Here is a 12,447-nt window from a genome sequence, read left to right on the forward strand (position 1 = left end):
GATCCTTCAGGATAAGAAAAACAAATAAATGCAAGCATACTCCTTCTTAGGGAGAGGCTAGATGTTTTTTCCAAGTGTCCAAGGGGTCTTGTAATTCTCTTAAATTCATGAAAGAGGATTGGTAGTTATGTGGGAGAAATATGGATGTGACCTTGTGTTCATGTGAGAACAGGGTTCTCCATGAAACCCGGTATGCCACTGCTGGGCTAGGCAGTGCTGTGGTCTTGGAGCGTGCCTTAATGTCTCTTTGAAACTCCACCATATTGTCAGGAGATTCTGCTGCATGTGGTATCTTATGGCTCCACATTCTTCATCAACTAGCTCTTGTTTCAGAAGTAGCTGGAGCTGCAGTTGGGTGTAATTGCATGTTGGGCTGTGGGTCCTGAGTGACAAAATGCAGAGGGCGCAGCCTCATGGGTAAGGTAGGAGATGGCCAGTGGAACTTACCTCTTGAGCTAACAGAACTGAGACACCACCCAGATGAAACAAGGCTAATTACTTATTACATCTCATGGGCCGCTAGGTGTTTTATCCATTCTAATAGATAAGTATTCCTATGCCACTGGGTTTTAATGCTTAAAGCTAATGAGAAGGAAGAAATATGACTTTTTTTTTTTTTTAGTACCAAGAAATTTGCTTTTATACCTCTTTTGCAGTAAGTACAGAAAATACAGCTGGGGATACTTTATTCATTGTTACAAAACAGTGTGACTGATAAATACATAGAGCTCACAATGCTTTCAGTGCTCTGCTGACTCACCATGTCACAAAGGACAATTGTGTGTTTTCATCTTAAAAGTCTAGGTGATAAATGTGTTACATAATAGGAAGTGTGTGTGAATTTCTTGTTTCAAAGATTTTTTGGTTTAAAACTTTTATTTTTCTTTGCAGAATTTAAAACAGAATAGAATTATTTCAGCTGGAAGGGACCTAGTCCAACTGCCTGACCACTTCAGGGCTGACCAAAAGTTAGAACACATTATTAAAGGCATCGTCCAAATGCCTCTTAAACACTGACAGTCTTGGGGCATCGACCACCTCTCTAGGAAGCCTGGTCCTGTGTTTGACCACCTCTCGGTAAAGAAATACTTCCTAATATTAAATCTGAACCTCCCCTGGTGCAGCTTTGAACTGTTCCCATGCATCCTATCACTGGATCCCAGGGAGAAGAGCTCAGCACCTTCCTCTCCACTTCCCTTCCTCAGGAAGCTGTAGAGAGCAATGAGGTCGCCCCTCAGCCTCCTTCTCTCCAAACTAGACAAACCCAAAGTCCTCAGCCGCTCCTCACAGGACATTCCTTCCAGCCCTTTCACCAGCTTTGTTGCCCTCCTCTGGACGTATTCAAGGACCTTCACATCCTTCTTAAATGGTGGGTCCATAACTGCACACAGTACTCAAGGTGAGGCCGCACCAGCACTGAATACAGCAGGACAATCACCTCTCTTCACCGGCTGATTATGCTGTGTCTGATGCACCCCAGGATGCGGTTTGCCCTCTTGGCTGCCAGGGCACGCTGCTGACTCACATGAGTATTACAGCATTTGCTTGCTTTCCAAAACCTGCTTATAAAACTGCGCTCTTCAGTGCTATTTCAGTGAACTTTAAACAATTACCAAATATTTAACACATTTTAAGAAAATAAAGAAAGAAACCATGGTTATCATGTTTTTCTTCCCTCCACAAAATCATCATTCTACCAGGCAAGCTTGATTCACATAAACAAAGTGATATCTCTTAAATCTCTGCAGATTTCCAGCTATAGCAGTGTTGGAATTCCATGTGCAAGACATCAAACTATTCCCTGCTCTCCTAACTCTGCAGGAGGAACTGTGAGATTCAAAGGTCAATTTTCTGTTCATCACTGCAGGACTAAGGACTGAGTTTCCAATAGTTCAGAACTTGACAGTTCTCAACTACCTTGCTGAATTGCGACTTTACTGGGAAGCAAAGGATATTCTTCAGAGTCAAATAACTTACAGAAATCAAAAGAAATAAACATATGAATAAACGTAATATATCATGGAGATCAGAGGACAACTTGCATTTAATTAGGGCGTACTAAAGAGTAACTGAATTAATAAAGGTTGCAGTTATCATACTTGTATTTATGTGTAGTATACATTTTGAAAAGGAAGATAGATGTTGCTTGTTGAAAGGGCTTCTTTCATGATGCAAAATACTTGCTATAAATATGCCATTTTGGCAAAAGAGAAAAGTATGAGGAGGAGTTAAAAGTAGAATGCTAAACAGGAGATTTAAATTATTCTCTGGCAACTTTGAGAGGTTTCTGTTGGAAAAAGGCATAAAAATAACACTTTCTGTTTAACTACTCTCTTGAATTACTGAAACATATGGTAAATTACAAACAAAAACATCTATCTTTTGAAAGAAGTTAGCTGCTGGCTAGGGTTTGAGTTGTTAGTTTTATGAAATGAATTATTCTAGTCCTGCAGGATGATTCCACCAGAAGTTTTTGATAGCTGAGAATATGCTTTATGAATCCCTGAAATCTTCCAGACCGCTCAAGGTTTCTCTTGGTTTTTTTGTGCTTGCCAGTAGGATCCCCAACCTTGTTTAAAAAAAAAAAAAAAGTCCTAGCACATAATTCTAATAATTTTGAAACTTATTGGCTCACTGTTGGCTGAGACATTTTTAAAAACAGACCAAGTTATCAGCTTGTTCTGGTAATCTGCCCTCTGTTTTAGCTAGAGGCCCAGCTGAAGAAGAACCAGTATGCCTTCCCAGTACCCTCACAAGAAAATACCTATGACTAGGAAAGATCTTGGTATCTGTAGCACAAATATCATTGCAAGTGTGCATTGTGTCAAATAGAAATGCAGAATAGTGTAATTCTGTAGGATGGAGCTCTTGTAGCTTACAATCCAAACTGGCAGTAGGTTTTGCAAGCTTCCTACTAGAACAACCATCATCCTGACCTTCAATCTGGCAGTCACCTGCTGCTTGCCAGGCTAGGCAAGGGGATCCTCTTGCTATGTTTCCCAGTGTGCATGGAGTCCTCTGGCTGCTAGTCTGTCAAGGTCTCTTTGATTTGGAGCTGCCTGCCTGTCCACCCAGTGGGACTGCCAAGTTGTTCAGTTCCTGTTGCAAAGTCTTCAAGTTTCACTTTGTTTTAGCCATTTTTTATTTCCACAAGCAATGCTGGGGTTTTTTTTTTGTTTCACATTGATGCAACTGAATAAAAATTGACGTCATTAATTGGAAGATAGATCCAGCTTCAATGGTATTCTTACTCTTTTGATGGGAAGTAATGAGCCAAGATTTGGGTCTCATAGCATCTGGTTTCCTCCAGTCCATGAGAGACTCACATGTAGTGAGTGGATTTTCAACACTGTAGGAACACATTGTTCCTACTGCAAGAAGAAAATTATGATAGAGTCACTTACTTCATTTGTGTACATCATTGACAAGTCTTGTTTTCTGAAGTACAGAATAAATCAGAAGAGGTAGACTTGAGAGTGACTTGAGAGGCTTTCTCAGCTACGCACAGCTCAAAGGTGTCCTGCATGGCACTGCCTGTAGCTGATATTTCTGTAGAACCTTCTGTTTTTCTTTTCTTGGTCTTTCCCCTTTTTCTGTCTCTCCTTTTCCTTTTATGCTTACTGAAATAATACCAAGTAAACTCCTGAGCAAACTCCCATCATCTTTTTGTTTTGTACAGTGATGGATGTATTTGTACTTGCTAAAGACTCCTTAGTGTTTTTGAGTGTTACCTTGTTACTTGCACAGAGAAAAATGTTTTTTTACAAACTATCTTAAATAAGAAACTTCTCCCTTCAGCTTGTATCAGACATACATACACAGATTTAAATGCATTTTATCATAGTGCAACATCTGACAAGGAAAATACGAGGTTAGCTGGCATTGGCCATGGAACAGTTTACTGTCTTCCATAGCTTTATAGAAAAAGCAAATAATGTTTTCCTTTGCTGACTGCTTGTGATTAGGAGTCTTTTAGAAAACAAACCTGGCTCAAATTTTAATTGCATTTGTTAAATACTGGACTCCTTCAAAGATGCCATACAGATATTGCGTGGAGGTAAAGGTGTGCAGATTGCCTGGCTAAGCAGTGGCTCAGCAGCTCCCAGGGACCTGCAAACTTATTTTGCATAAAGCTGAACAGATTGCCCTCCCAGTTCAATAGAGTATTTCATATGGCGTGTCCTTAATTATGTCTCTGTATGCAAGCGGAAGATTGCTGCTAGCAGATCAGGGCAGTGCAGGCTGCATGTGGCCACTGTTCAGGGACTGTTCTATTTCTTCTCAGATTGAAAAGTTCTGTGGTCAATTTGTAGGATATTGAAACATTTTCTTGAGGATGAAGCATTGAAGGTGTTTTTAGCTATTTGGAGGTCTGTTCTGAGGAGACTGTATTTTCCTTTTATCACATGTAGTGCAATATTTGCTACGGCAGGTAACCACTTACTTTCGAGAATAGCTATGTAATGCTGATTTTTTTTTTTCATTTTAAATTTCTTCTTTATTACCCTCCTTCACCTCACTACAGCTTCTCATCTCCTTTTTGCCTACGCACATAACTGAGTTGTATTTTCTTATGCCAAAAACATTGAATTAATCATATAAACCCTTGTAAAGATCTGTCACAGCACTGGCATCTCTGTGCAATAAAAATTACCAGGTGTCAGTTGTGCTCTCCTTTCCTAAGCCAGAAAGAGAAATTTGGTAGAAGTCTCTGTCGCTACAGGTTGCAAATGTAACAGGACCATGAGGATTTGCATGTCAGTTTTGGTGAATGTGTGAGATGATTGTTTTCCATTACTTCTGAATGAAAGCAGAAACACAGTGGAAACAGAAGAAAATAATGCAGATGTTGCTTAGTCTGTTTGAGAGGCATTGCCTCCTCCTTGCTTTTCTAAGGTAGGTATGTGTAGATTTGCAGTTAACACTGTTTAGAGTTCTGTTTATTTGATGTGGTTAGCGCTTGCATCTCTTCGTTAGAGTGTAGTATCTCCTTATTATATGGGAGTATGTGTTGAGCCTCATCTGTATGAGAAGTGAAGATTACTAATCCTCTGCAGTAACTATAGTACATCTGCAGTTTACACTGCTACAATCCCTTTGGTTTTGTTTGCATGACTTGTAAAGGCAGAGGATCCCATTTGATATTTTCAGCTGTGGGAGTGAGCTGGGGCTTGTGTTTATGTAACTCAATGTTGTTTATGCAGTTCATATTTCAAATACCTGTAGCTGGTCATGGTTCAGTTTCTGCTGAGCCATTTTCTTTGGGTGCGGTTTTGCTACTGATTATAAACTGATGAGATTGTGGTGCTGACATTATTGATGCTTCTTTGTTCCCCTGATTCCTGCATTATGCTCGTGCAAGGAAAGCTGCAGGAGCTGCTTGGCAGGAGGGAGGAACATTGTGTCGTCTCAGTGAGATGGCTTAGCTGTATCATCAAACTCCACCCTAAAGGTGCCCCTGCCAAATGCAATACATTCAGTTTTCAGCTGAGTCAGTGAGTGGATAACAGCTGCTGCAGTTGTGGAGTAAGGGCAAAGGTCAGGAAAGAGTAACAAGATTGAAAGAGAAGGAAGGGAACCAGCAGGACCATCTCCATCTTCAGAGGCACAGGTCTAGGTAGACATATGCCAGTCTGTGAAACAAGTCTTTGAGATGGACTTATACATGCATTCTGTTTTGTTCGTTTAAATGTCAGACTTGTAAAATGTGTTTGTGGTCTGACAAGCCAGCTTAGAAGATACTCATCATAAGGCCTTGTTTTCAGCCTGTGTGGTCTAGATATTTTTTGGGGTGGGATTTTGTGTTAGAAAGCTGGCTGTTTGTTCTTAGGATCTGTCTGCAGTGAGTGGACAGTTCAGTTAGGCTTTTGGTCCCTTCAGTTCCAGGATGAAGAGGCTGGAACACATATCACTCACCAGCCAATGCACTGAATGGTACCTGCTGTTGTTCCCTCCGCTTGCAGGCAGGAGGACTGAAGCCCAGGGAATGCCTTATCTCCAGACAATGGGTGGAGTTAAGAGTCCAGAGCAGAAGACCAACCTCCCAGGTCTATTTTGTGGGCACCAGACACTGAGCAACATGCCTGCTGACACTGTGAAGAGATTTGAAACTGAGATTGTGTCTGCTTTGTCCCACTTACATTAACTGGGCTAATGAAATAAGGGAAAGAAGTTCTCTTTAACCATGGTTATTTCAGTTCCTATTAATACTGCTACTTGAGTCATTTTGGCTATACTACAGTAGAAATAATACTCATTTATCCTATCTGGGCTAGATAAATCCTAGACTAGTGAGATTTTTGCAATGTATTCAGTATCTTAGTTAAAATAGTATAGAATAATGGCATACTGCTGTGATTTAGTAATGGAGACACCACGTGATATGCTCTTCTGGTTCAGCAGTTGTCAGCAGGCAAGCCTTTATAGTACAGATCTTCTGAAAACAGGTTCAGGAAGCATAGCAAAGGAAGAAAAGAAGGAAATTGTGACCTGTTGGAAGTGATGAGAAGCTTCCAGGGAATTTTGGAGCAAGGATGTGATCTGATTTTGCTAAACTTCTGATCCAGTCTGGATATGATTTATGATGGTAACACTCTTATTCTGCTGTTAAATGAGCATTAGGATTTATCTTTTTATTGGAGATCACTGTTCAGGTTAGCTGGGAGATCTGTTCCCCCCATATTACTTGTGTGGGAAACAGAAATCTTGTTAACAGAAGAGTTTTCAGTCTAGCCAAAGACATAAAAAGTAAAGCGGCTGAAAGCAGGAAGTGAGGCAAATTCTGAACAGAAGCAAGCAAATATTTTAAGTGGCAGCAGTTAATGAACTATGGGAACAATTTGCAAAGGCTGGCAGATTCTCTGTTATTATCAGTTCAGGAATGGAGCTTAGGGAGAAAAAATCCAGAGAAACTCTTTACTCCTAAGAGGAATTAATTCAGGGATGCTGAAGGTCAAAGCAGATAATCCCAGTGGTCCCACCTGGCCTGACCTGAGGATGTCTTCGAAGTATCTCTCCAAAGCAGTCTGAAAGCATATCTTCCTATTACCTGTAGCATATCAGTATAAAGAAATGAAAACTAGGGGAGACAGCCAGGATACTTTAGCTGAGATAGAGGGGTTTTTTGTAAATCAGTCTACTGAACAAGTGATTAGCTCATTTTAGCAGTTCTGTATGTCAAAATGAACATCCTATTTTTCTGATTTTTAATCCTAATAAGGAGACCAGCTTCAAATACCAGGATAAAATGGAAATGTCTCTGGGAGTTTTTTCCTGTCTTACTTTTGTGAATAAAAATATAGGTTAGCAGTAAAACCAAACCCAGAGAAATGACGTTCAGAAAACCATCAGCCTGTTAAAAATACAGCAGACAAACATCATATTATGATAGTAGACTGTTAGCTCTATTAGAGTTTTCTTCACCATGTTAAAGGTAGAGTAGAATCATATTATTTAGACACACAGATTTTGTTTCAAAGTCAGTGTCACTGCTTCATAAAAAGAGATGATATTGCCTGTTCCTAGTTGTATTTATGGCTAATACTCTTTCATGACTATAAGGAAATTTAAACAAAATCAACATTGAACTGTCTGTTTGAGATGAGATAATTAGGATGCATATGGAAGCTACAGTCTCTTTATAGAAATCAAAATTAAATGGGGGATGTGTTTTCCTCTGAAACTTCACAAAGTATGTATATTTTGATGGTGTATCTCACAGTGTCTTCTGGTATGCTGCAATGTATTAAAACCAAAATATTTTTATGCTAAAGCAGTCTGTCCTGTAAGAATACAGATGCTTTCCCAAAGTGATGTATGAATAACCACAAACTAAGTTTTTCTGAACATGGTACCTCTGATTATGTGAATAATCTTTTCAGATTCCTTTTGATTGCATCACACTCTGGAAACCTTGGAAGCAGCAAGGTCCAGGGCTGTTTCACAAAGAGAACTGAAGTATCCACCTCCGTAGTTTGTCAAATGAGGATATATTTTTCTCCACTGGGCTCTTGATAGGAGCTCGGATCCTCTGCATAGGCTAGTGAGGAAGGGAGAACTGACACTGCTCTTTGTGTCATGTTGTCTTTGCTCAGTTTTTCATGTGGTTGAATGCTGGAAGTTTTTATAGCTCAGAGTAACCACAGATGAGAGCTACAGGCAGGATTGTGAGGCTGACACGCTCCTGCGGCACAGATCCAGTTGCAGAGGAAGACAAAGGTCCTGTGGTTTTCTTGGGGAGTAGTCAGATGGCTTCTGTTGTGGCAGATGCTCTGAGCATCCATCTTAAACAATAAGGCATAATTTAATAGGATTTTTAATGTACCTGATGCTCTTGTTTCAGTTTACAGACTTGAATCAAATCACTTGGGGGAGGAGAAGATGCTACTTTTTGGGCTAAGAATTTTCAGGGCATTTTGTTTAAATTTATGCAGCTGGCACATCCACAGCTGATAACTCATGCAGATGTCATGTGGTAGAATTGCAAGGCTTCTGGCTAAAAAACCCCACCCTACAATTTATTTCATTTCAACATCTTAATTAGTTTTATAAAAATAAAAAGGAGGGATTAGGAAATGTGAATTCTTATGGTGTGAACAGTAAAATACTACGGATCTGATTAAATATGAGTTGCAGTTAAACTTGTGCCCAGTATACAGACTACTGGAAGACAGCAGATGAGAATAGGTACATGTAGATACATGTGTATCGGTGTGTGGCCTGGGTCTAGCATTGGAGCTCTCTGCTACTGTGAAACTGCTAGAAGAATGGTTGCCAGCACAGACAGCTTTGGACAAGTCTTACAGTGTCACAAACAGTTCATGGCCATGATTTAGATGTTACAGCATGCCAGGGATCATTCCCAATGTACAGTTCACATGCAGCCACTCTGAGAAGGTGCAGTTTTAACAGACTTGGCCAGATGATGCCATTTGGCCTCAGGGCCAGAGGGTTGGCCCAGGCACTATGTAGTTTGCTAGTTGCTCTGACCAGTGCAGGAGGGAATTCATGGTGATTTTAGCAGTACTCCACTATAAGGAAATGACCTCTCCCACACATCATTTTAGACGTCTCATTTCTGTTTGAACAAATACTTAATATTCGTCTTAAGAAAATCTCAGTCTCTGTCTCTTTGGGGCCTCTCTTGCAGCTTTTTTTTTTTTTTTTTTTTTTTGCAAAAGACAGAGGAAAATATTTTTGTCTTTCACTTCTACATTGACAACAGAATTTGTTTTTGCAATTTTTAGGGAGACAGTGAATGTCATGTTGTCTTTGGTACCAGCAGTGATGATGATGCAGTAATTTTGCTGTGGTTGGTAATGCATTATTTGCACACAATTTTAGGACCTGCCTTCTGTATGAAAAAGTGATCCTGTCACATATGCCTAAAAAACCCCGTCAGTATATGTAAGAAAAGGAAAAAGAATAAGACACTGAGACACAAACTTACTATGCATCCCACTTCTTAAGAAAGACAGTAATCATTTAAGAGCTTTGTCTTTGCAGTTTCTTGGGATGGCTACCCCCTTATTTCAAGGAAACAATGATTCCATGAGCATTACCTCCAAAAGTTATGTGTTTTTGTGATGCATTCAGATAGACAGAATGGGTTGTGTGACAAGAACAACGAGCACATGCACTTTAAAAATTCTCTGATTTCTAAATAGTATCTAGGTCATATGATACCCACAGGCATGATTCATCCACCTGGGCTTTATGCCAGTCAGCAACTGCGTGGATCTGACACTCCACGAATACTGTAAAATTATTAAAGCTCTATTTTTTTTTCTTCAAGTAACACTGTTGATGATAATAGTAAAAAATACAAAATATTATTTATAGTTCCTTTCTGAAAGAATTCATTTCATTAAGTAGATGCAAAAAGTACAGTATGGACTGAAGAGAATGCAGAGCAGACCTAGCAGGCCCAGGTAGCCTTCCTTGGCCCTACAGACTTTCGTTTCATAGGTTGCTGTCTTGATATAAAGTCCTGTTTGAGGCAGAAGTAGTCTTCACCTGAGTCTATCTGTTTGAAGCCCAGCTAGCTGTTAAGGGTAGATCTTATTTAGCTACAATTTGCTAAAAACTGCTGGTGTTCTGCTCCTGTTAGGTTTTTGTATAAAGGTGATAATCTCTTTGAGGGGCAGAAACACCATACATTTATGCTTTTTTTTTTTTTTTTTTTGTAATGGAGTTAATCTTCAAGAGATGAGATCATGCTTATTTTTAGGCATGTGTATTATGCAGACAGACACTCTTAATTAAAGATTCAGCAAGCCTTGTTCAGGGAACCATCAAGCTGCATTTTTAAAAGATGTGTAGGTGTCTAGGAAAACAAAAATGTGTGTAGCTGCATTGGGTTTTTGCTAGATGTACCAACATGTTGATCTCAATGAACACTTATTGGAGTAGACTCTTCTGGGGCTTGCCAGGTTGCTTACCTTGCATTTTGACCTTGCATAATGACTTTGAAAACAAGCTACCTCTTTTAACGCCTACTTCCAAAGAGTCCCACACAGATTATTTTTTTTAAAGCATCTTTAGTGAGTAAAGGCTAAAATTCCTACAGCTGAACGAAAGAGAGAGCCTTCTAGAAATGAGGTGAGGAAGTATAACCTTCGCCAACTTGTAAAGAAACAACAGTGTTTAACTTCTATGAACTTAGAGCTGAAAAAAATATTTTCTTTCTCTTCCTGAGTTTGTGACTACCCATCCCATGAAAGTAGGATGGGAGAGGAGGGAAGTTCTCAGGTTTGTAAGCATGTCTGGGTTATGGTGGACTTGGTCTGATTATTGTTTTTTTTTTCCCTTTCTTTCATCCAGATAAAGAAGAGGCAACAAGATGTGGTGAGGTTTCTGGAAGCCAATCGCATAGAGTTTGAAGAAGTGGATATCACAATGTCGGAGGAGAAAAGACAATGGATGTATAAAAATATTCCTGAGGATAGGCAGCCCGCGCAAGGCAATCCACTGCCACCACAGATATTCAGTGATGATCGGTACTGTGGAGTAAGTAGCTGTATGGTTGTCAATAGACAATATATTGATATACCCTGTTGGCCATTTGAAAAACTGGGACTTGCTGTTGAGCTTTCTCTAGTAATATCTGAATTAATGGTGACAGTTTGGGGCGATAGGAGCAGGTGATGATCATACAGTGAAAATTCAGATCATTCGTCTGTAAATCCTAAAGTTGTCTTCAGCTGGTGGATTCCCTCGAATGTAAGAATTTGTAATGTCACGTGCTTCATGTACAACCTGTTGATGGTAAAGTTCCTTGTGAAACCCCACTGTAAGCTGGGGATTTATGGTTTTCTTGCTACTTGGTCTAGTCCAAGCATAAAAATTCAGAAGGAAATCTTTGGCACAGTAAATGAGAACATTGGCTAGATTGAGTTATATTGTCATTGTAATTAATCATCAAATCATAGAATGATACAGAATGGTTTGGGTTGGAAGCGACCTTAAAGACCGTCTAGTTCAAACCCCACTGCCATGGGCAGGGGCACCCTTCACTAGACCACGTTGCCCAAAGCCTCATCCAACCTGGCCTTGAACACTTCCAGGGAGGGGAGCCTCCACATCTTCTCTGGGCAACCTGTTCCGGTGTCTCACCACCCTCACAGTAAAGAAATTCTTCCTTATATCTAATCTAAATCTATCCTTCTTCATCTTAAGGCCATTACCCCTTGTCCTATCCCTACAAACCCTTGTAAACAGTCCCTCTCCAGCTTTCTTGTAGGTCCCCTTTAGCTACTGGAAGGCTGCAATAAGATCTCTCTGGAGCGTTCTCTTCTCCAGGCTGAACAACCCCAACTCTCTCAGCCTGTCTTCATAGGAGAGGTGCTCCAGCCCTCTGATCATCTTCATGGCTCTCCTCTGGACTCACTCCAACAGTTAACGCTCCTTCTCTGCTGCTGTCACAGTGTAAATTTCATTTATGCTGAGAGCGCCTTTATGCAATCAAAGTCTCTAGGATAAATGAAAACGATTTGCTTTTTGAATTGTAGGACAGTTTTATTTTTCCCTAAAGTAAAGCAGCTTGAGACTTGTCTTCTGCTGAAAGACTGCTAAGCACGAGAGCCTGTGAATCTGACAACAGATTGATGGGTGGACTGGTTTCTCTCATGATGTAAGCTGCAATAACTTCTCCATCCACTAGTGCATGCTGGAGCAGTAGCCTTTGATACGTTAAGAATGGCACCATATGAATGTTTTACTCTCCTGCTTAGCCAGCATGGTATGCTGTAGCTCTGAGTCTTGGGAGAATCTTCCCAGAACTTTTCCTCACCTTTGAACTAAATGTTGTAAAAAGATCAAAGCTGGGCCCTCTTTGCCCTGCCACATCTTCTCATACTTCAACCATGTGACTTGTACATCCTTTAGGAGGCAGGTTTGAGGTACCTGTTAGACTAGCTGATGAGAGAAAGGGAGGTTTGATGTGCCACC

The 12,447-nt window shown here is 40.2% G+C and overlaps 1 protein-coding gene across 2 annotated transcripts in view; it reads left to right on the forward strand.

The window, feature by feature from the left end:
* Window positions 1-12,447, forward strand: part of SH3BGRL2 (SH3 domain binding glutamate rich protein like 2) — a 45,601-nt gene that overhangs the window by 11,466 nt on the left and 21,688 nt on the right. For both annotated transcript variants that reach the window (XM_054819412.1, XM_054819413.1), the window contains exon 2: window positions 10,822-11,007. In XM_054819412.1, coding sequence (XP_054675387.1) covers window positions 10,822-11,007 — 186 coding nt within the window. The remainder of the gene's footprint in view (window positions 1-10,821; window positions 11,008-12,447) is intronic.

Source organism: Grus americana, chromosome 3, assembly GCF_028858705.1.
Source record: "Grus americana isolate bGruAme1 chromosome 3, bGruAme1.mat, whole genome shotgun sequence".
NCBI lineage: Eukaryota > Metazoa > Chordata > Aves > Gruiformes > Gruidae > Grus > Grus americana.